The sequence below is a fragment of the Apis florea genome, unplaced genomic scaffold (assembly GCF_048593485.1).
Source record: "Apis florea isolate Af1SG1 unplaced genomic scaffold, ASM4859348v1 contig_3696_pilon, whole genome shotgun sequence".
Lineage (NCBI taxonomy): Eukaryota > Metazoa > Arthropoda > Insecta > Hymenoptera > Apidae > Apis > Apis florea.
Window position 1 is genome coordinate 2,130,376 of NW_028256809.1, and position 24,447 is coordinate 2,154,822.

Consider the following 24,447-nt stretch of genomic DNA (forward strand, 5'->3'; position numbering starts at 1 on the left):
TATAAATCTATGAAAATCTATGTAAAAATTTTTAAAAATGGTAATCACACCTAAATATATTACACACCCAATATATTAGAATTATTATTCTATCGTATCGATAATTTTCATTTAAAAGACAAAATCCCCCTTTTCTTTTTTCTTTCTTTTTAAAGAAGGATCAAAGATACGTCTCCTCCGTTAAATTCGTAAACGATAGAGGGATTTAGAAAGCGCGTTTTCACGGGGAAAAGACTTCTTTCGCGTTGAAAAGTCCGTGTACGTCTGGCAAGCGGTCGCCATTACGTGAAATAAATGCGAGTTAATTAAAGGGCGAAAGCAATTACTTGCGAATAAATCGCGGCCGTTAATCCGTTATAGCGTAGACAAGTTAAACTTCTCTCCCACTCTCTTGCTGGCTCACGTCCCGCGGGTTTAAACGCGAGGATAGGGATTTGCGAGAACGACGCCGACGTCGGGGGCGCGTTCGCATAATTGGCTTTGAACGCCGCCACCTGCGTCCCTACGCCACAACCTTACGTGCTTCTGTGTCCAAGAGTATACGGGCAATGAGCGTTATCACTGTGTGCGCGTGGAAACGTATCTATCGGAGGAGAACGATAAAGGAACGCGGAGGGGATGAAATCGAAGCGGAGAATCGGGCGGAAGACGGGAATGTTTTGGATGATGCGTTTGAAAAAAAATTTTCGTTCATTATCCCTTGATTGCGAGATAAGGAACAAAACAAAATTTGAGTTTGAATTGATTTTTGAAGAATTTGAAGGAAAAAGAGAGAGAGAGAGAGTTAGAAATTTAGATTGATAGATTTTCTTATCTAAAATTTTATTTTGAAAATAATAAAATTTGTAGTAATTTTGTTCAAAAGTAATAATATTTATAAAAAGCAAGAATTTTCTTAATTCGTTAAAGGAAATGTTGACATTAAGTGAAATAAATGATTAAGAAAGAATAAATTTATACATATATTACGTATAATCGATTAGTTCTATGAATTTAGAATTCTAATAACTTAGTAAAAAATTATATAAAAAGAGCATCATCAACGATCTTGATAATAAAAATGTATTGTCAAGATATTATTCAATAGTATTATAATGATATTAAATAATATCATGCTTTATTACATGTAAATATGTTTATAGTATCTATGTAATAGTTTATTTATTTTATGGAATCTTCTTTAATTAATGTTCTAAAAGAAATTACTTTCAAGAAACTTTTATTATATAGATTATAAAATATTTATTCATAAGAATAAAACTTTTTAAAAACTTTTTAACAATAGCTTCTTTTTATAAAAATTTCATAAAGAAATACTCTTTTAAATTATTCTTTTAAATATTCTTTTGAAAAAATTAAATATTAATTTGAATTTCAACAACAATTATTGTCTTTCATTAAAAATCTTTTTATTTAATATTTTTTAAAATTATATTCCTTATTTAATTTGAATTTATTCTGATCTATTATTATTATCAAGACACATTTTTATTATCAAGATACATACATGAGAAAAATTTGAAATAAATTTGAAAAAAGGGAAGAAGTAGGAAACTTAACCTAATAGATGAACGAATAAAGTAGGAAACCTAACCTAAAAGATGAAAGAAAGACAAATCCAGTTGAATTGGACCAATTTTTTTAAAGAGAATACTTCTTACGAAAGATGAAATCACTTTTAAAATTCGAAAGAATCGTCTGAATCTTAGATTGAAGAATATAATTTTGATAAATATTTGATAGCAACACAGTTCTTACGTCGGTCTCCACAGTTTGAAAGAGCTGTTTGAACTAACTGAGATTCAGGGTGCGTGTCTAACGCGTCGGTACCTCGTAGACAATACCAAACGAGGGTCCTGCCAACATTGAGACATCCCTACCATAATTTACGAGATCCTGTTTGCCGACAAAGATTGCGGGTGGCTCTTGCAAAGCAGAAGAGGCTGCTGGAAACGGTATCGTGCTGGGAAACCAGCTTTCGTCACGGTCACCGTTTGAACACGATCGTACCGTGCATTATTGCCGATCATACTTCCATGAGGAGTAGAAAGTTGCTGTACGTGCTGCGACAACTATCGATTCGCAGCTGCGTTTTCTTTTTTATCTGATAATTCATCATTATTAAAATTGATCAATGATGAAAAATAGAAATATCTTACTCAAGACAAGATCAATATGGATATTCGAAATACGAATATCGTATGAATAAGAATATATCGATCGAATCATATTGACAATAAAGTAGTTGTTTGTTACTTATATTTCTCGTCCTCTGAGATGAATACGTTGGATAAGTCCATCAAATTTTTTTCGAATATGTTTAGATGAAGATCAAGTAAAAAAAAAAGTATCAAATATAAAGAAATTTGCAAATGATTGCGATCGTAAAATAAACATAAAACATTCATATCTATGTTCATCCAAAGAAAAATGGATAATTATTTTAATAGTCGATAAATGTAGTGTTTTAATATTTAGGAGCACAAAGATTTTTACAAAACTTTTATCTTAAAATATTTATTAAAATAATAAATTTTTTATATTGAAAAATTTTATATTAATTTCACATTTTCTCTGAATTCTTCAAATAATAATTGCCATTAAATCGATTGATTTATGCACGTTTACCTAACAGACGTTTCCTCATTTACGACTGTTACCTAAAGAGTAACATTACCTAAAGGAAGAGTAACATCAGGTAATAGAACATTCAGTAGCTGTTTCGAAAGTCGATTTAAAAAAAAAAAAAAAAAAAAAGGAACGACCTTGGTAACAAAGATGCAAGTACAAAAAGATGATGTATATTCTGAGATCTTTGTTCATTACAGAAATGACTTTTTTCATTCAACGTCATAAAACCGCATTGCAACGTGTTTGACAAAGTTTACAGATTTCTCTTTTTCCAAACATGAAAGCAATCTCAGTTTTTTTAATTACAATTTTGATTTTACTGTCTATAATTACCTTGTCCATGAAATATTATATCATTTAAAAATTATTTTTAAAATAATTAATAAAATAATTACTTAAAATAATATATAATGATAGAATTAGATTATTAGTAAAGTATCTAAATATTTTTTCTCCATTTGATCTGTCTATAATTACCTTGTCCATGAAATATTATATCATTTAAAAATTATTTTTAAAATAATTAATAAAATAATTACTTAAAATAATATATAATGATAGAATTAGATTATTAGTAAAGTATCTAAATATTTTTTCTCCATTTGAACTTGTTCTAATTTTTTAAATATATAAAACTTTCATCTGTTCAGAATAATATAATTATTAATATATTTAGTTTATTATTATCACCGATTGATAATATCTTATATCAATACCTATTAAAATAAATAATTTTCATTTTATCAAAGTTTAATATTCAAAAATGCGATGTTTGAATATATTTTTATATTTTTCTTTATAAACAAAAAGAAAATTAAGTTTTTAGAAATTTTTAGAAGTTTAGAGAAGTTGGAATCAATAATCTAATTTTGATTAAAAATGAATCAAGTTAAGCACTTAATTATTAATATCTATCTTTTATTTTTAAAAACATTATTTATTATGTAACTATATCTAATATAATATAAATTTTGTAGAATATCAGTTATACCATTCCTTAAATTTTAGATTAGATTTCACAAAATATTCAATTCATGGATCAATAAAAGATAGATGATTGTATGACAAATAACATCTTACTTTCGAATAGGGAATAGAAATCAATAGATTTCAGGAAACTATAAATGCGACAATTTGAAACTCTATTGAACGAGATCGACTCGTGCATTGCCGGTAGTCCAGGTGGCTTGAAAGGGCAATTAAATGTATAAACGGTGGAAATTAGCCGCAAGAATTGGTTTTGAGTCTTGGTTAAAGGCGCGCCTTGAATGGATTCGCGGGTGTCAGGGCCATTTAACACGATGACACCCCATTTACCACCCCCGCAAAGAGACCACTGGATACCGACAAAGCCCTAAAGCCCATATGTCAGCACGTGCCAGTGACCATAGGTGTTCGGTATTGTTGAATGTTCATTCTGTTAGAATAGTCAGCTTACTGTTTATTCGTCACAAACATCACGATCTCACGTATTATGGTAAAATTAATACTTTCGAATCATGATTTTTGAAATTTTTTTCATCTTCTAGAAATGAAGAGAGAATTTCTAAGCTCTAAATTTCTCTCTACCATACTTTATATATTTTCCATTACCTATTAACATCTTAATATCTAAGATTATATCATTATAACAAAAAGAAAAAAGCAAGAATGATCTATCTACTACTCTATAGTTAAAATTCTATTATTTTTTGGATTAAAGATAAATTGATTTAAAGTCTTTTAAAAATGTAAAATATAAAAATCTCTACTGAATGTTTTATTTTAACTTATACATTTATTAAATATAAAGAAATTCTAAGATACCTATTTAAAAAAAATTATTTGTTCTATATTATTTTTATTCCCATTATATATATAATTCATAATTTATAATATATATATATATTTAAAATTATCAAATATGTCTCTTTAAAAAAAGCTAAAATTTTAGAAAACTAACTTTTACTTTATTTGAACTCATTTTTTTCTAAACATTGAAATATTTTTTATAGATAATATTTTTTTTAGATTATTTACAGATAGTACAAAATTATAAATTGGAAAATAATATGATAATAAAAGAGTTAAAAAAAGAAGATGCATTAATAAGTTAAGAAAAGAAGATGCAAATTCACTTTACAATAAATTAAACATTATATAATCTTAATTTAATTTATGACTTTATCAATGAAGATGTATTGATATCTCTATAAAAACATTTTGTATTAACCTCTTTTTTTTAAGTCAGCATATAGTCGTACATTTGTATACATGAACTTTTGCATATTTATATGATGTATATACGTTTATATTCCACGTTCCAACGAACAAGATAAAAGGGGGTTAGTCGAGATCAGCGGATTTACGAATTCTTTCTTATTCCGCCCTAATTCGAGAAAACGACCATCGTAAAACGAATCAGAGGGGTATCATACCTCGGAATTTCTTCTTCCTATTATCCTCTCGACGCTCGTTTTTGCTTCACCCTCTTGGATCCAAGGATGAAAGAAGGAAAACGTTGGAAAACCAAGCAGGAAATCGTATCCTATGGAAAACGGCAATTCTCCTACATACACGATTACTTTTTACTCTTTTGTTTTTTATTGAGTTATCGAAACTATACCCGTGAGATAGATTTTATTATATTACGTTCGAAAATTTTTCTAAAACGTTCCCTTTTCGATACTAGATAATATTTAAGTTTTGGTAACGATCAATTTCATTGAAATTTTATCGAAAAATTTGAACAAACACGAATATTCATATATCATTTTTATATTATATGCATATTTTATATTTATCTATTTATTTTGATGTTAAATTTTTAAGTTTTAAATTTTTTATTGGTCTTTTAAATTTTTAAAATTTTTTCTATATAAGATTCTAGTTTTTAAAGTTAACCTATTTTGTTTTAAAATTAATATATTTATTATTTTTATTTCATAAAAAATATATGAAAAGTACTTACATTTTTTTTAAGCTTTTAACTTTTTCTTATTAATGAATTATCTTTGAATTTCTTTATGTTGTTGAAAAGAGAAATAATCCTTTTTATCCGACGAAATAATATTTAGTTACTCGGAATCATGATATTCTGTTTGCTATTTGGATTATCACTATATTATCACTAGATTATTTTTATTACTACTAATTATATTAATTATTATAGATTTTTACAACTTTAAAAATATTGTAATACTTTATTAATAATTTATTTAATTTGCACATAAAAAATAATTGATGTTTATAAAAACTCATTTTTAAATATTTGTAAAACCAATGATAGAAAGTATATATATATATATGAATATTATATTAGTTTCATTTTATACTATATGCATATCCAATTTTCAAATACAGTACACAGTGCGCCATCTATCGTCATATAATACGAAATAATTGGATATATAATTTGTTAAAGAATTTTTTAATATTATATATAATTATCATATAATAAAAATTATGAATTTAGATATTAAATTATTTTTTATAATAGTGTGCATAAAATCAATAATTTCATGATATTATGCTATTGTAAAGTAATAATTTTTTTTACACTTTTTTTGAATTATATATCACTTTATATTTATAATTTTTAATATATTATTTTCAATATGTCGTTATTTTTAAATATATCATATTATTTTAAATTTCAAAATATTCATATATTATTTTATATTAAAAAAATAAAATTATAATATCATTTTACAATTATTATTAAAATTATTTATTATTTATTTTCTATTTTATGAAATAATATATATATATAAATATATATATAGTTATACATATAATTTTATTATATAGATTTTTATTCCAATTATATTTTTATTTTAATTTTATTAAAGTATTGTAATGCTCACTATACGTCATAAATGCCCTCTATAGGAAGAAAAGTACAGTTCTGATTTTGTCTCTTTCAGTAACAAGCAGTTTTGCAAAATGGTGAGTATCATATGCCAAGATTTTAAATCCTTAATTATAAATAGAATCTTATACAAAATATATTTTTTTTTAATAAGAAATTATAAAATAATTATTTATGTAACTGAATATAAAGATATTTTATGATCTTTTAAACAAAAATTATATTATGTCATATCGGTTATTTATTAAATAATAATTTATGATTATTATATACAAAAATTATAATATGCGCATCTTTAGTTAATTGTTTCTCATACTGTATTTTGTGTATCTTCATATAATTTTTTTCACCGAAAATAAATATGAGAGCAATTAATTAAAACTATAAATATTGATACATGTATATAGGTTATTTCGTAGTAAACTTAATAGATGTATCGTTATATTTCAGTCTCTCGTAATTCCGGAAAAATTCCAACATATTCTTCGTGTCATGGGCACGAATATTGACGGTAATAGAAAAGTTATGTTTGCTATGACAGCAATTAAAGGTGTTGGCCGTCGTTATGCTAATATAGTTTTAAAGAAAGCTGACATTGACTTAGATAAGCGTGCTGGAGAATGTTCAGAAGAAGAAGTAAGAATTAATTTATATAATTTATATTTTTTTTAATAATTTCATATAAATAAATAAAAAATAAATAAAATTTATTAAATTTTCACAATAACTAACAATAAATAATATATTTATCTGATATTTTTTGTCATAAGGTTGAAAAAATTGTTACAATCATGGCTAATCCTAGGCAATACAAGATTCCTGATTGGTTTTTGAATAGGCAAAAAGATATTGTAGATGGTAAATATTCGCAGGTATGTATAATTATAGAATTATTACAAAATATTGATATGACTTATTAATTTTAAACTTACGAAAAAAATTAAATAACGTAACATTGTAAGCACGATTTCACGACTAATCATATGTACTTTATATATGGATTAATTGGTAGCTCGTGCTAAAGAAACTGCATGATAACTTGCTATTTAACATTAATAAGTTAAATAGTATGTTGAAACTTAATTAATTATGATGCAACATATAAATTCCATTAGATTTATAGATTATTATTTTAAGAAAATTATATAATTCAATTACATTATATTTTATAGCTCACTAGTTCTTATTTGGATTCCAAACTTCGTGAAGATTTGGAACGAATGAAGAAAATTCGTGCTCATAGAGGTTTGCGCCATTATTGGGGTTTGCGTGTACGTGGTCAGCATACAAAAACTACAGGTCGTCGTGGACGTACAGTAGGTGTATCGAAAAAGAAGTAATTTTTATATTTTCTTGATTATCAATAAAATTAATAAAATAACATTAATGGTTTTATTTTAATAGCATTTGTTTTAAATAATATATTTATTATAAACAATATATTACAGTTTTCATATTTGTGAAACATAATTCTTTGTTTAAATAACAGCTGAATTATAATTGCAGAAACACTTTCAAAATAGTTTTCATAATTTAAAAATTGACTATTTATTTAATATGCAATTTTGAAGATTTTCAGTTCTTCTGTTTATATAACATGTTGCATTATATATTAAAAAGTTAAATATATATATATACAATATCTAAAATATGATTTTGATTAATCACACTTTAGCAGTTATTTCTAAAACTTATACAAGATAGAATGTTTATAGTTCAGTGTTTAAATAGAAAGTAGAAGCAAAAGGTAAATACAAGGAATATTCATTAAGAATAATTATTGACAAGTTTTTCATTTATAAATATTAATTAATTCTAAATATGCTGCGGGTATTTTTCCTCGTTTTGATCCACTTATCCCCATTACATAGTCCTCATCACCAGGTATTTCAATAACTGTAATTACCTATAAGATAGTTGAATTTCATAAAATATTAAAACAAGTTCATAAAATTTTAATTTGATAAATCTCAATACATTAAAAGATTTTATTGAATTAAAAAAATAATTAAAATTATAAAAAATTATAAAAAAAGGTATTTAAGGTTATGAACAAATAAAGTACACATAACAGAATGAATGATAATTTATTTATTACATGCAAAATTTGAATAAATGCACATATGTATTTTTTTATATGCATATATATATTTTATATGTATATATATAATATTAATTTTTTATATAGAAACAAATATACAAATGAAATCAGAACATATGTATTAAGCATCAAAAACAAAATTTAACAAAAGTAGGAAAACGAATTATACATTATTAAAAACTTATAATTAAATATTACAAATATCATGCAAAATTCTTAAAGACTTAATGTCAAATATATAAAAATATTTGTTTTAAAACAGAGACTTAAACTAATTGAGTATTATATGCAATCCCAATATATATATGTTTTTTACTTTATAACATCATGTCTTATTTTTGTTACAAAAATTTATTTACATTATTCATTTGAAGCATTCTATCTTTATTTTATACATTATGGAAACAAAAATTTAAATTTATATATTATTTAAAATAATTTTAAAATATATGAGAATATATCATAAAAAATTCTTACGTAAGTAACACTATTATATTTATAATAGATCAAAAATATATTTGCATTGCATTGAATTTAAGATATAAAGTGCACAATTATTCATATATTTCTAATAAATACATAAAATTTTAATATCCATTATTAATGAGATTTCATTGTTATATATTTAAATTTGAAAGAATAAAATTTATAAAATTGATTTAATTATATCAAAATTTTTATACGAAGAAAATTATTTTTAATTGAATTAATAAATGAACTCATTTTCAACAATTCGTAGCATTTATTTAGCTATATTGCAAACATGCTTCTTTTTAACTAAATCACGAATTTTGTTACCTCATTTTGTACGACGCTTAATTCTTCAGAATTGCTTGCAGAAAAATCGCATAATACCCTTGCAAGTTGTTCATCATCATTCTCTGATACATTGGATGTTGATAGGGTAGTCGGATGATAAGGACCCCCAGATAAGCTGGGTGGGATAAATTACAATTTGGATGAGTTTGGTGAACATGCGTTTTATAATGAATTAACTATTTGTGCAAATATATAAAATTGTTTTTGTAATTTTTAACATTTTGATTGTATTCATAATATAGTGTTTTTTTTTTTTAAATTAAAAAATTGATAAAATACTCTAATTTCGTTTTCAAAGAACTTAGAAAAAAATAAAAAAAATATAAATTCTTATTTTGAATTATTACTATATTTTAATAATTTATATGCTAGATAAATAAATATTAAAATTATTGTAAAATTATATTAGTACACATACAGAAGCATAAGCGATTTGGCAAATAGGAAAACACAAAAAATAATGTTAAAAACATATTAAAAGATTTGGAAAAAGAATCCTAATCTTTTTTAACAAATAATTTGCTAACATTAAAAAAGTTTAGCATCATGCATTATAAACAAACATTAATCAACTATACAATATGTAATAGAACATGATTTAAATATGTATTAAACAAGAAAGAGTATTAAATAAATAAAAAAAAAAATCTAATAAAAATTTTTTTCTGATCTTGTTATTTATTAACTAATGTAATTGTCTATTTTTTTTATTGTGTGAAAGTAAATAAACATTTCATAAAGATAATTTATTTACTGATTTCTGATAATTACAAGTTCATAATGCAATAATAGTATAATAGACTAAGAATCATTCAACATATTTTTAAAATTGTATAAGTTAACGAATATATATATATCTATATATATAAGGGAGAAATGCCCTATAAGCTTTTATTTATGATTTCAGATCATAAATAAATGAAGTAGTTATTGCCTTTCATTAACGCGATTAATTAGTCTTAAATTTAAAGCTAAACTTTCGAGATATCAGTATCAAAGGTAGCAGTAACATAGGTAGAACCAGCAAGTGGTGGATGTATAGAGGAATTTTGGGATTGTGAATTTGAAGGTGTTAACTCGATCACATCTTCGCTGTTGACTCGCAGCAAAGGACTTGGTTGACGCGTCCTGGAATCCCAATCATGCAGGCAAAGATAGAAAATAGAAAGAATATATTGAAAGAATAAATAAGTATAATAAGCACAGAACTAGAGCAACAAATACATAATTATTTTTATTTTAGGATCTACAATTAAGATAACAATTACTATTAAAAAAAAGAAAAATAAACATTATATATATACACATTTATAAAAATAAGCAAAGTTTTAGGCAATACAAATTAATACATGATGATCTTTGCGAATGAGTAATGATTCTATAAGCTAAATTAATTCTAAATACTTTTACATGTCATATATGACATAGCATTCAATAACTATTAAACATTACTCACTCGGATCACCAAAGTGTAGGATAGCTATATAAGGATAGTTGTACAGTAGTGTGTAGGACAATGAAATAATATTTGAAAAAAAAACGAATTTTGAAAATAAATTTTCTTTCTTACCCAGCAAGTTCACGTTGTAAATCTTGCATTGTTGCATGACATTGAGCATAATATCGCGCTTGTGCTTCGACAAATTCATGTAAGCAACGCAAGTGTCCTGCCTGAGAACTTGAAACTCCTTCCAATAATAATTTTACAATCTCTGCTTGACGATCGAAGTCCGATTGTGCTACTCTCAACTCCCTCTCTGCCTGAGTACATATAATAAACAGTTTTATTTTTTATTTCTGTATCATTTTTGAATATCAACAATTTTTATATAACTTAATATATAATATATATATAACTTAAATATAAAATAAATGATTAATAAAAAATTAAAATAAAATAAAATTAAATAGAAATAATTTTTCAAATAAACATATATGATTATTATGAATTTTCTTATAACATAAATAATAAAATAATATATATATACATATATATAGATTTTAAAAGTTTCATCATAATAATATCAAATATATATTTAAAAAAGATTATTTTATTATAAATTTTATTATAAATTTTCAATCACTGAAGGTATTAACTCCTTTAATACCTGATCAAGTAATACTTCAGGAGATACCCCAGACTCCTATGATATGCAGCAATATATAGGACAAAGCACATTGTAAACATATATAACATATATAATTTATTAAAATAATAAATGGTAAAACTTACACTCTGTTGACCCAACATACTTCTTGCTTTTCTTACTCGATTTTTACATGCATCTAAATCTAATCTAAAAATAATAAATAATAATTTAATTAATTAATATTGAACATTTAAATATGCAGAAAAAATAAAATATATACCGCTTATTTTCCAATATTGACATTTCTTTAGTAACAGTTTTCATTTCACTTTCTAAAAATTTTCTTAAAGGTTGTATATAACAAATTGCTGCATCTTTAATGAAACTTCTCTCAATTTGTCCTAACTTTTGTTGACATTGTCCAACTTTATTTAATGCACTACCTAAAATAACAATTTTTACAATGTTTTCAATAAAATACAGAAAAAATAAAATTACAAAATAATCAAAAAATAAAATTAATATTTATACAAACCATAAGCATTTCCTGGACCAAAATTGTTTCCTGCTTCTATCATATCCATGCCTACATATTCTAGATTACTCAATCTGTTAGGTTTCTTCTTATCAATCTTTTCATAAAAAAAATCTTCAATTCTATTGCCTGCAACAAATTTATCATAAATTCTATATTATATTTATTATATTTATATTATATTATATTTATTATAAATATGTAAAATATTATAATTTATCATATAATTTTTTCATATTACCTGGATTTGGAGTAAGTACTGCTTCCATGTTCCTAAGAATTTTTTCAGTCCATGTTTTAGTTGCATTTGCTCTGTCTGCAAGATGTTCTAAATGTGCATCTAATTCAGTTTTTTCAGATGTTCCTAATGTTTCTTCTGTTAACTAAAAAAAGATTTTAAACATTATATGATGTTTTATTATTATAATTTATTATTAAATTATTATAATAAATTATAATAAAAAATCATATAATGTTATATTATATAAAATATTAAAAATAAAAATATAATTATATTAAGTATCTTCATTATTTGTTAATTTAATTTATTTCTAATTTGGAAAATTATAATAATTTATAATAATATTTTTTTTTAATATCATAAATAATGTTTTACATTGTCATATATTAATTTTTTATAATATTTTATAATATTTTTCTTAACATTAAAATATATTCATTTACTAAATTATGATGACATTAATTTTAAAATAGATAACAGTTTTACTTAGTCATCTACATTTATTTGATATTCTGAGTCATTAAATAATTAATTAATTAATATACATATATTGCACATCTATTCTCTGAAATTATTTAAAATTATGAAATTCTATAATAAACACAAAAAATAAGGAAATAAAGATAAAAAATATAGAACACAAACAATCATTAAAATAATATATTTACTAACCTTATATTTCAAAAATTAATTTTAATATATAGACAAAAAATAATAAACAAATATACAATATTTTGCAAATAAAAGTTAATTATTTTATAGAATATAAATAAAATAATAATTGTCAAGTGATGCTTATTTTATTTAAATGTTTTTCTCGCTGAAAAAGATATAAAATGTCAGAAGTGACAGCGTTCAGTTACAAGTATTTTAACTAATATATTTTTTTATCAACAAAAATCTGTTCAATTATTAAATCAAGTACCTCTTACCTGCACAACTCTACTAAGTGCAGCACCAGCATCTTTTACTAATTTTTTAACATTTAAATCCATTTTTTTATATCTATTTCGATGTAAATCCTTCAGAATCACTTCTAACACTCTTTATTTTCTATCGATCACTAATTCCAAGTATCTCCGTGAAGAGGCGCTTCCTTTGCAATTTATATAAGAATATATGTATATAGTATTTAAGAGATAGGATAGTCACGTGACTTTTCGATAGTTGACAGGTCGCTATCTACTGCACATTTTTTGTTACAATAGTATTACCTACAAACATATCCAATGAAAGAAAGATGGAGCCATTTATATGTTCTATTACGAATGCGAATGCTGAATTATGCAATAACTGAAAATTTTTTTTCGTACTCATAATAGAATATATAAATAACTCCATCTCTTTTTCATCATATCACACGTTTGTAGGTATTATCATAGAAAAGAATATTACATTTTATAGATTTCATATTTCAAATAATGATTTCAAAAAAAAGTGTGTTTTTATTCTCTTTGCGATTTACGATCAACATAGAAATTATATATCATCTTCGAAAGAGATATATATGTATGTAATATGAGAAATATTTGCATAAGAATTCACAACCTAGTGATTGAAAATATATAAATTACTACTAAATAAGTTGCATAATAGATAATAGAATTTTTAATTTTATTTAAATTAAAATTTATATGAACTAAATATATTAATAATTTATTATAAGTTCTATAAAAATACTTTAACTAACCTAATAGTTATAATTATAAAAATATTTTATATTTTTAAAAATAGACAAAATAGAATCTAAAAAAATGAATTATTTTTGACAAATTTAATACTTTGTTAAAATTCAAATTATTAGAAAATATTGACATAATATATCTTTTATGTTTATATTTTAAGAGATTTTAAATCTCAATTATTATGAATATTTAATATATTAATGGAATTAATTGATATGAACGTATATTATAATTTATCATAAAAATGTTTGCATTTAAATCTAAAGTAAAAGAAAAACGTGCAAATATTTTTATACATATAATTCGATAAAAGTCCAGAAGATTGCGCATGTTGTAATTTCTAGTTAGAAGTTAAGAGGGAAGAATTATTTACAATTTGAAGTTTATTTATTAATGATTTATTATTTAAGAATCTACTCATGCATAATTTAATTCCTAAAACTGTAAAGTGGTGAGTAGAATTGAAAAGATTCAAGCAATATAGATGTCTTATCAAATTTAATTCTTTTTAAAGCAAACAATAGTAGCTTAACCTACATATGTTAATTTGACATAAGAATTAACTACATGTTATGACATATCTTATGGACTTGACAAGTTTTTATTTGATGATAAAAGAAATTCTAAAAGAAAATTATTTTGACAAATAAATTTAATAACGATTATTTTTGACGCGTTATTTATATTTTCTGCACGTGTCGTTAATTTTTATGAAAATTTTGTTAGAATAATTGATTGATTTTATGAATGAAACTAATACATTTTTAATAATTTTATTATATTATGTAATATTTCATTTGCTATACTTTTATATTTTGTGTTGCAAATTTTATGATTATTAATAATTCTTAATGAAAACTAATATTTTTATATGAATTTTTAGGTTTCATACTAAGAAACTATTAATATCAAATCAAATAGAGTTAAAGTTTTCTTGTTCATCTATAATAAAAAATATTACTTCAATTACTATGACAGTTGAAGAAAAAGATTTAGAATTTGAAACAGTCCACACTGAATTGCATACATTAACATGGTTGCATAAAAATGCACCTTGTTTTGCCTTAAGAGGATCTGAGGTGAATATATAAATGTATTTAATAAAAAAAGAATTCATAAAATATATAATACGAATTAATTATTTCAGATCAAAATAATTCATGAACCAAATGTATTTTATTCTGTTCTTGTACAAAAATGTAAAAATGCAAGAAAAAGAATAACATTTGCATCATTATATTTAGGCACAGGAAAATTAGAATCTAATTTAGTAAGTTTATTTCAAAATCTACATAATTTTTTATTTTAATTAAAGATTTAATATGATAAATAATTTTTTTTATATATAGGTAAATGCTATTAATGAAGCTTTAATTTCAAGCAATGGTAATGTTGAAGTTAAAATTTTATTAGATTTTATGAGAGGATCCAGAGGTAAATTAAATTCTCGTAAAATGTTAGAACCATTACTTAATGGAAAATATAATCATAGTTGTCAGATTTTTTTATATCATACTCCTAAACTTCGTGGATTCTTAAAAATGATTATTCCAGATCGCTTTAATGAATTAATAGGATTACAGCATATGAAATTGTATATGATAGATAATGATATAATAATTAGTGGGTAAATATTTAATTATTTAAAATTATATTAAATTTAATTATTAAATAAAAAAATTATAATATTTAAATTAATTTTATTTTTTAGTGCTAATCTTAGCAATGATTATTTTACAAATAGACAAGATCGTTATTTTGTGATTGAGAATTGTAAAGAACTTTGTGATTTTTATGACGAGTTAGTTCAAAAAGTAGGAGAATTTAGTTTTGTGCTTCAATCAGATGGAAGTACAATATTAAATTCTGCTATGAAAATTGATCCTCTTAAAGATCCTATCACATTTATAGAAGAAGCAGCATATAGTATAAGAATTTTGTTTCAGAAGCAATTTGAAGAATCTTCTGATCTTGAAAAAATAGGTATATATATTTAACTATGTATATTTATGAAAAAAATTCCAATTGAAATATAATTTCTATTATTTTCATAGAAAAAAATTTAGATGTAGATACTTGGATTTTTCCTTTAATACAAATGGGCCAATTAAATATTTATCACGATAGTCAAATAACATTGAAACTTCTACAGACAGCTCCACCAGGTACAACTCTCAAATTAGCAACTGGTTATTTTAATTTAACTTCAGAATATAGTGAAGCATTACTTAAACATTGCCAAGCGACATGTCATCTTTTAACAGCACATCCATCTACTAATGGTTTCTTCTGTAAGTTTATATTTTAAAAATAAACAAATGAAAATTATTTAATTTTTTATTTAATATAATTATGTTATTCAGCTGCAAAGGGTATTGCTGGTAGTATCCCAGCAGCATACACGAAATTAGAGGAATCATTTGTTAAAAATTGCAACAAATTAGGGCAACAAAATAGAATAACTTTATGGGAATTTATTAGACCAGGATGGACTTATCATGCCAAAGGACTTTGGTATTTCTTACCAAACCAAGAAAAACCTTGTCTTACTCTTATTGGATCTCCTAATTTTGGTAAAATCTAAAGACAATTTTAAAAAATTTAAAAACAAATTAATTTTAAAATAATTAGAATGAAAAAAAAAAATTGATTTTAGGTTATAGATCAGTTAACAAAGATTTAGAAACCCAAATTGCTATTTTAACCAAAAATAAAAGTTTACAACATGAACTACAAAAAGAGCATGAACGCTTATTTTCGTGTGCGACACGTGTAACGAATAAAACCTTTTTTGAACAAGATAGAATTCCTCCGACTTGGGTATGTGCTATTGTTGCTCTATTTCGATATTATTTTTAATTTTATATTTATCTATTCTTTATTAGTATTATATCCATGGAATGATCATTGGATGTAATCTAAGTCATAAAACCTATGTATGAATATTTATTCATGCTAATTATTTTCCAATTTCTTTATATGAAATAAAAACTATAAAAAAGAATAACGATTTAGATTATTAATTTACAATTTGTTCATTACCATTTACAGCACATTTAAAATTAGTAAAAAGATATAAATAAAAAAATCTTAATTTTTTTCTATTTATAAATATATAAAACTAAATAGATTATGCCATATGGGTTTGATAAATAAAGTACATTGTATATATTTATACTGATAATAATTATTTGTTGAATGACATACTATCCTGTATGGAACGTGATAAAACTTTATGGTATTATGTTTACGACGTTTCATACGCAACGTCGGAAAGGTGGAAGCAATTCCAATTGAGATGCAGAAATAGTATAAGAGAAACTGTTCATAACCACTTAAAATAGTCATTTTAGTTCACTATGGAGAGTCACAATTTATGTGACTCTGGAAGATAATTACTTCTGATATCACTTTTCACAAATGACTGTATTGGTTTTGCACTAGAGATTTCCAAAAATGGCAGAGATAAAACCTTTTTCCACAAAGTTTTATTTCTCGTCGATGATAAATGTTTCTTCTTTGACGAAAAATTCTATTACTTCTTCTTCTACATTTTTGGAATCAGAATCTAATTCGTCTGTATCAATACCTGAAAAAGAATCAAAGGATGTAAAAAAAAAGTAAAATACTTTTAAATTTTAGAAAAAAATTCATTCTAAACCATTACATACCATTACGTAATTCTAAACGTCTCTTCTTTTGATTATTCCATTCTTGTATGCGTTTTGAACGATATTCTTCGAATGCTTTCATCGCTGCACAGCGTTTCTCAATTAATTCCTAAAAAATAATTTTATAATAAATGCACAATTTATAATAAATATATATTAATATAATATAATATAAATACCTTTGAAGCACGGGTTAATCGCATACGATCTTTACTTTCAAATTGCGCAGAATATTTCTTCAAATTTTTCTTAATTTCTTTAATTTGTTCTGGTGTCAATAATGTTGGTGGTCTTGGTCTCCATAAGAGTTGATTAAATTGATTAAGATTAACTCTTTTTAATATACGTCCTTGGAACGTCCATATCCAATATCCATTATCCACACTAGTTTTCCAACTAGAAACAGCTGTTACCACATATCTATAAAAAAATACATACTTAAGTAACTTTTATAATATTAAAGATTTTAGATATAAATATTAAAATAATTACCGTCCAGTAGGATCCCATTCTACATCTGAAGTTTGATAATGATCAGTTGAATTCATGATAGTAAAATCATTAGTATCAATGAATTCTAAAGCTCCTGCCATAGTTGTCAATCCAGCAAGAACAATAAACTGACCAGATGGCGACCAAAATAGATGATTGCAAGCTTTTTTTTCCAATTTTTCTATTGAATAGAATAAATATTTATATATATAATATTACAATAATACTATAATAAAATATTGATAAATATCAAAAAATAATAATTATTAAAAAAAACTCACTGAGAAGAGCTGGTTGATGACCATATCGTACTTCGTAAAAACTAACGTTAACACTTGGAATTTCTCCATGAATAATAGCAAATTTACTTCCCACAGGTTCCCAAGCAAATGCATGGATTGGTTCTTTTATTTCTACACTATCGACAGGTATTTGTTTTTCTCTCATATGAAAAATTTCAAAATTATATGACATACCCTGTAGATAAATATATAAATTTTCATTAAATTGTACATCTTAATATATAATTTTAATACTTTTATAAATACCGTGTATTTCTGTTCCGTCTTTTCTTTGCGTTTGGCGAAACGATCGACTTTTACACAAAGATAATCTCCTGATTTTTGCCAATAAATTTTACAATCAGCCACATTAAACAAATTTTTGTTGCGAATTTCATTACGACTAGAAATATATATAATATTTAGTTATTTATATAATTTATGAAATATGGATTATAATAATATTAAGAATTATTACTTTGGAATTTCGAGAAGAGTAACTCTTGCTGGGACATCTTTATCCTCGGGTACCCAGTAAGCAAGAACATTATCTGTAGGAGACCAACTAAAATCTCTGATACCAGGAATTTTTATACTTTTTTTATCCAGTAATCCAAATGACTGCAATATTTATGAATATCAAAAATTGAACATATTCAATAATATTTATCAAATAATTAATTCATAATATTAAGAAAAAGAACATACAGGTGTTTCATAAACACTCAAAATATCTTCTCCCATACGAGCAAGATATTTATCATCATGTGACCAGCGGAAAATAGGCCATACTGAAGAACCATCTGCGAAAAACGCACGTTTTTCTTGACCAGTAAGGATGTCCCAAATTACAAGACGTTTCTGTTCAGAACCAAGATCAGTTCTTGGAGTATATGTTACTAAATAACGTTCACCAGGAGAAAAATCAATACATTCAACACCTTTTTGACTGAATCTAGCTTGTTGCAAAAATTGAGGACCACCCCATAATGCAACACCCAATTTATGGAATGTTGCTAAATATGTTCCTAATGGAGACCATTTAACATATGTCTCTGTCCAGCGCTATGTGAAAAATATAAAAATTTTATACTAAATAAATTAAATTAATTAAATTAATTAATTAAATATTTAGTATAAATTAAATTTTATATTAAATAAATAAAAATTAAATAAATTATTGATTAAAATTGATATATATATATATACATATATATATATTAAATAATATATAATAACTTACAGAACGTTCTTCAAGTAATGTTGGTTCAGGAGCAGAATTTTGCCAGACTTGAACAGTAACAGAAGGACCATTACCACAAAGCACACAAAATTGATCATAAGCATCTGGTTCTAAAAGATAATAATGAAGATCAGCTGCTGCTTTAAATTCTTGTGGTTTTGGAGGTTCCCATTCATCTGGAATTTCTTCAAATTTCTTGAAATCAGTGAATAAATTTACTTTGAATGTATGTTGCTTGTCAATTTTATAATTATTTACAGATTGTGCAGCTGCTAAGGCATTGAGAGGATTGTTATATTCTAGAAATATGTATCTGAAAAAAAAAAAAATTATATATAAATTATATATAATTTTTGAAATATAAGGATATCATAAATTATTAATATATGTACCCTTTTGTATATCCATTTTCATTTTTGGGATAATATTGATTTACTATTGTTCCAAACTTTCCCAATACTTTGCTAATAACAGATTGAAGTTTTTCTAATCTTTCTGGTTCAACCTGAGGGACTCCATCAATGACAATTACTGATTCTACTCCATCTGTCTCTGAGGGTTTTTGTTTTAAGATATCGCCAAGCAATTCTGAAAAAAATATATAAATAAAAGTATATAAATATTATATTAAAATGTTAAAAAATTTATATTTAAAATAAGTTATAAAACAATATTTAATGAAAAATATGAAACACTCATGGTTTTTTAGGTTAGGTATGCATGCCACATTTGCGATTATACGTAGCCATGCTTTCAGACATCATAGCATAGTTTTAATTGTCTTGTCGTTGAAGAAAAATTTTATTTACCTTCGTCGGTAATATCATCAACAAATCCTTCAGGATCACTAAAATTTGGTTCTTCATCTTCGTTAAATGTATCATCATTATTTTTAATATTATCCTCATTTTGAGGTGTTTTATCTGCTAACATTTTCTTCGCCATCTTGGAAACCTCTGAACTTATAGAGAATCAAATGAAAATGGCAGCATTGCCCTTCTGCATTCAATGCAACTTTTGAAAAGTGGAAGTCAAACATATACCCACTTCTTAATAAATGAAACTAACCAATTTTTTTCTATTTTCATATCTACTATATTCATTATAAATAATAATTTTATAAAAATTTTATAAAAATATATATATTTTATAAAAATTTTTGCACATATAAAAAAATAATTGATTAGATTAACATGTGATGATGAATTATATTATTTAATAATAAAATATCTATTAAATTATTAAATATTTGGAAAATGGAATATATTAAAAATATCACTATAGGAGATTCATGAATTTAAATATCATAATTTGTTTGTTTTATCATATGATAAAAACTTTTTTTCATGAACTATAATTTTATATATAATTATAGTTTTACATATAATAATTTAATAAAATATATTATTTAATTGAGATATAATTTTTCTTTAAATTTTTTTACGTTTCTAAAATAATAAAATCAAACGTAGTTAATTTTTAGATTAAAATTTTTTAGTTTTGAAAATTAAATCAAATAATTTTAAATAAAAATTATAAACTAATGATAAGTAATTGTATAATACAATTAAAATATTAAAATACTATAATCATTTAATAATGAATAGATAGATTTAATCTTCATATGATAATTGAAAAATTATTTCTTTTTACATAATTTGAGATTGATTTTATTGTTTTTCATATATTAATTATAAATAATTTTAAATAATTTTATTGTTAATTATCAATAATTAAAACAGATAGATAAAATATTTATAAAGTAATTTATAATTGTAATATTTTTGGATGCATAAATAATATTTTTAAAATAAAACGAAAACATAAAGAAGTAATTATAAAATCATTAAATTAATGTTGCTATTGTAAATCAGAATATTTAAAAATAATGTAATTAATGTATTTAAAAATATGTAAATATTGCTATATATTGATATTTCAAATATAATACAATTATATATAAATTTTTAAAAATTAATAATTCATTAATTCTTTTTCACAATTATATATATATATATATAAATAAGAAAATATATCTATCATATCTTAATGATTAATACTTTTTTTTGTTATTAGAAAAAATGTTATAATTATTATTATAAATTATTAAAAATAATTTTTTATAAAGAATATAATATAATAATGAATTATATAATAATAATAATATATATAATAATGACTTAATTTGTGCTATAAATTATTTATTATGGTAATTATGTATAAAATATCTTTTAATCAATTTATAATATAATTTTAATTAATATTATTTTTAGTATAATCATAATATATTTTTACAACAATTTAAAATTTAATTTAATTTTATTAACTTTTTAAGAATCAAAATTATATTTGTATAGTAATATATTTTTAACTACCTTTTACCGGTAAAATAAAATAAGGTTATGTCATATAAGTTATTTCATGTATAGGTTATTATTACGAATATATTACTTTTATTATTATTATTAATAAAAAAATGAATAAATTATTGACTACATCAATTAAAGAAGTAAGTCAAAAAATAAATATTGGTGATGTACGTCCGTCTGACATTACAAAAGCATCTGTTAAAGTTACATCGTTCATTAAACCTTTAAATGCTTATATTACTATTACTGATGAAACAGCAAAGAAACATGCTGAAAGTTCAGATTTACGACAAAAAAATCATAACTTATTGGGGAGACTTGATGGAATTCCTATTGCAATTAAAGATAATTATTGTACGAAGGAACATTTAACAACTTGTGCATCAAAAATGTTATCAAAGTTTATTCCTCCATATAATGCTACTGTATATCAACGTTTAAAAGATGCTGGAGCAGTGTTAATTGGCAAAACTAATCTTGATGAATTTGCTATGGGTTCTGGAACCATTGATTCATATTATGGACCAACCAAAAATTTATGGAATTCAGATGTGTTCACAAAATTTTATTCCTGTAATAAACACATAGAATGTATAAAACAAAATGCAGATGCAAATTCATGGCATATAGCAGGTATATATTATAAAATTCTTTTTTTCAAATTTTATATAATAATCCAATTTTAGGTGGTAGTAGTGGTGGTTCTGCAGTGGCTGTTATAAGTGGAAGTTGTTATGGAGCAATTGGTTCTGATACTGGAGGTTCAACAAGAAATCCAGCATCTTATTGTGGTTTAATTGGATTAAAACCTACTTATGGTTTGATATCACGTTATGGACTTATTCCTCTTGTAAATTCAATGGATGTACCTGGTATTCTTACAAGGAATGTTGATGATTCTGTATTAATACTAAATACTATAGCTGGTCCAGATAAATTTGATTCTACTTGTTTACAAAAAGAATATGTGCCATTTGAAATAGCAGATACAATAAATATTAGTAATCTTAGAATTGGAATACCAAAAGAATATAAAGAGAAAAATTTAAGTCCTGAAGTACAAAAATGTTGGGATGAAGTTTCTCAATATTTGAAAGAAGGTGGTGCATCACTTTGTACAGTATCATTGCCATATACCAATTATTCTATAATGTGTTATACAATTTTGAATCGTTGTGATATTGCTAGCAATCTTGCTTGTTATGATGGTGTAGAATATGGTTACAGATCAAATGAGTGGAATTCTGTGTATGATATGTATAAAAAAACGAGATCTGAAGGTTTTGGTAAAATAGTTAAAGAACGTATTTTGGTTGGAAATTATTTCTTATTGGAAGAAAATTATGAAGAGTATTATATTAAAGCAATGAAAATAAGAAGATTAATTTCAGAAGACTTCGATGCAGTATGGAATAATAATATTGATCTTTTACTTACACCTACCACTTTGACAGAAGCTCCTAAATATAATGATTTTATTTTAATGGATAATCAGACACAATGTTCAATTCAAGATTATTGTACACAGCCTGCTAATATGGCAGGTATACCAGCTGTTAATGTACCAATTAAACTTTCTAAAAATAATTTACCTTTATCTTTACAACTTATGGCATCTCCTTTTAATGAGAAGGTACTTCTTACAGTAGCAAAATGGATTGAACAAAGAGTACAATTTCCAAAACTCGAATTAAAGAATATTTATTTGTTAAAATAAAATATTTTTATATATAAATATTGTTTGATTCTTTTTATTTTTCCATATTTTCTTTTTATTATTTAATTCTTAATTCTTCTTTTTATTTGATCAATAATTATTAATTATTAATTTGGAAATTAATTTATATTACAATACGCTTTACATGATATATTTCATGTATTAAAAATACTTGATATTTTATAGTTCAACTTCAAATAATATTATAATTAATGAAATTTTAATAAATATAATTATTTTTTAAAAAATGATTGTAATTGTGTAAGATATAAATTATACACTATGAGATATCAGTTGTATTTGAAATTCATTAGATAATCAAATTGCGTTTGCTTACTATGTTAGAGGATTCTGTTAATGATTGTAAATTGTTTGATACCGGTTTGGAATATGAAAACGATAAAATTTTAATGTAAAGTAGATAGCATTATAATCGAAAGATGGAAATATGAATATCTAGGTTTTTCTTTATTATTTATTTAATATAAATATAAATATTTGATTAAATTTAATATTATATTTATATTTACATTATATATATATATATATATATAAATATTTATATATATATATTATATTTTATTTTATGTTTTATATTAATGATATATAGAAATTTTGCAATAATTTAGAAAAAAAATTAATTTTTTATTTTTTATTATAGAAATATTATTGATTTATTAATTATATTTATATATTATTAATTATTAAATAATTATATTTTA

At 23.4% G+C, this 24,447-nt stretch overlaps 5 protein-coding genes and 1 long non-coding RNA gene across 12 annotated transcripts in view; 3 read left to right on the forward strand and 3 right to left on the reverse strand.

Moving 5' to 3' along the window:
- Window positions 1-6,477, reverse strand: part of LOC147656534 (uncharacterized) — a 53,313-nt gene extending 46,836 nt beyond the window's left edge. Inside the window, exons 1-2 of the long non-coding RNA XR_015294280.1 lie at window positions 5,582-6,477; window positions 5,049-5,179 (exon numbers count right to left, since the gene is read on the reverse strand). This is a non-coding gene — a long non-coding RNA (uncharacterized LOC147656534). The remainder of the gene's footprint in view (window positions 1-5,048; window positions 5,180-5,581) is intronic.
- Window positions 6,179-7,862, forward strand: RpS18 (ribosomal protein S18). Its single transcript, XM_003697469.4, has 4 exons — window positions 6,179-6,558; window positions 6,932-7,117; window positions 7,252-7,353; window positions 7,654-7,862. The coding sequence occupies exons 1-4, from the start codon at window positions 6,556-6,558 to the stop codon at window positions 7,819-7,821; spliced, it is 459 nt and encodes a 152-aa protein (XP_003697517.1). The 5' UTR covers window positions 6,179-6,555; the 3' UTR covers window positions 7,822-7,862.
- Window positions 7,863-7,887: 25 nt separating this feature from the next.
- Window positions 7,888-13,394, reverse strand: EndoB (SH3 domain containing GRB2 like, endophilin-B). 4 transcript variants are annotated; one of them, XM_012491770.2, is made up of 9 exons: window positions 13,200-13,394; window positions 12,268-12,409; window positions 12,027-12,155; window positions 11,772-11,934; window positions 11,635-11,698; window positions 11,510-11,545; window positions 10,972-11,162; window positions 9,381-9,516; window positions 7,888-8,387 (listed from the first exon to the last, which is right to left on the reverse strand). In XM_012491770.2, the coding sequence occupies exons 1-9, from the start codon at window positions 13,260-13,262 to the stop codon at window positions 8,274-8,276; spliced, it is 1,038 nt and encodes a 345-aa protein (XP_012347224.1). In that variant the 5' UTR covers window positions 13,263-13,394; the 3' UTR covers window positions 7,888-8,273. The 4 variants fall into 4 exon arrangements, with proteins under 4 accessions (XP_012347224.1, XP_012347225.1, XP_012347226.1 ...); XM_012491771.2 differs by lacking the exon at window positions 11,510-11,545 and having other exon boundaries at window positions 13,200-13,360; XM_012491772.3 differs by lacking the exon at window positions 7,888-8,387 and having other exon boundaries at window positions 8,550-10,529; window positions 13,200-13,386.
- A 16-nt stretch (window positions 13,395-13,410) lies between these two features.
- Window positions 13,411-16,956, forward strand: PGS1 (Phosphatidylglycerophosphate synthase 1). 4 transcript variants are annotated; one of them, XM_086914687.1, is made up of 8 exons: window positions 13,411-13,776; window positions 14,836-15,031; window positions 15,100-15,222; window positions 15,302-15,579; window positions 15,664-15,935; window positions 16,007-16,243; window positions 16,316-16,525; window positions 16,609-16,956. In XM_086914687.1, coding segments are annotated over exons 1-8 (1,521 nt in total). In that variant the 5' UTR covers window positions 13,411-13,774; the 3' UTR covers window positions 16,812-16,956. The 4 variants fall into 4 exon arrangements, with proteins under 4 accessions (XP_086770813.1, XP_086770814.1, XP_086770815.1 ...); XM_086914688.1 differs by having other exon boundaries at window positions 13,534-13,633; XM_086914689.1 differs by having other exon boundaries at window positions 13,538-13,637.
- Window positions 16,957-17,119: 163 nt separating this feature from the next.
- Window positions 17,120-20,960, reverse strand: eIF3b (eukaryotic translation initiation factor 3 subunit B). Its single transcript, XM_086914685.1, has 11 exons — window positions 20,449-20,960; window positions 20,032-20,227; window positions 19,640-19,952; window positions 19,105-19,461; window positions 18,875-19,017; window positions 18,664-18,799; window positions 18,397-18,592; window positions 18,116-18,296; window positions 17,803-18,043; window positions 17,624-17,732; window positions 17,120-17,541 (listed from the first exon to the last, which is right to left on the reverse strand). The coding sequence occupies exons 1-11, from the start codon at window positions 20,582-20,584 to the stop codon at window positions 17,441-17,443; spliced, it is 2,109 nt and encodes a 702-aa protein (XP_086770811.1). The 5' UTR covers window positions 20,585-20,960; the 3' UTR covers window positions 17,120-17,440.
- A 682-nt stretch (window positions 20,961-21,642) lies between these two features.
- Window positions 21,643-23,743, forward strand: GatA (glutamyl-tRNA(Gln) amidotransferase subunit A, mitochondrial). Its single transcript, XM_003697473.4, has 3 exons — window positions 21,643-21,848; window positions 22,069-22,641; window positions 22,695-23,743. The coding sequence occupies exons 2-3, from the start codon at window positions 22,116-22,118 to the stop codon at window positions 23,723-23,725; spliced, it is 1,557 nt and encodes a 518-aa protein (XP_003697521.2). The 5' UTR covers window positions 21,643-21,848; window positions 22,069-22,115; the 3' UTR covers window positions 23,726-23,743.
- Window positions 23,744-24,447: the final 704 nt, after the last annotated feature.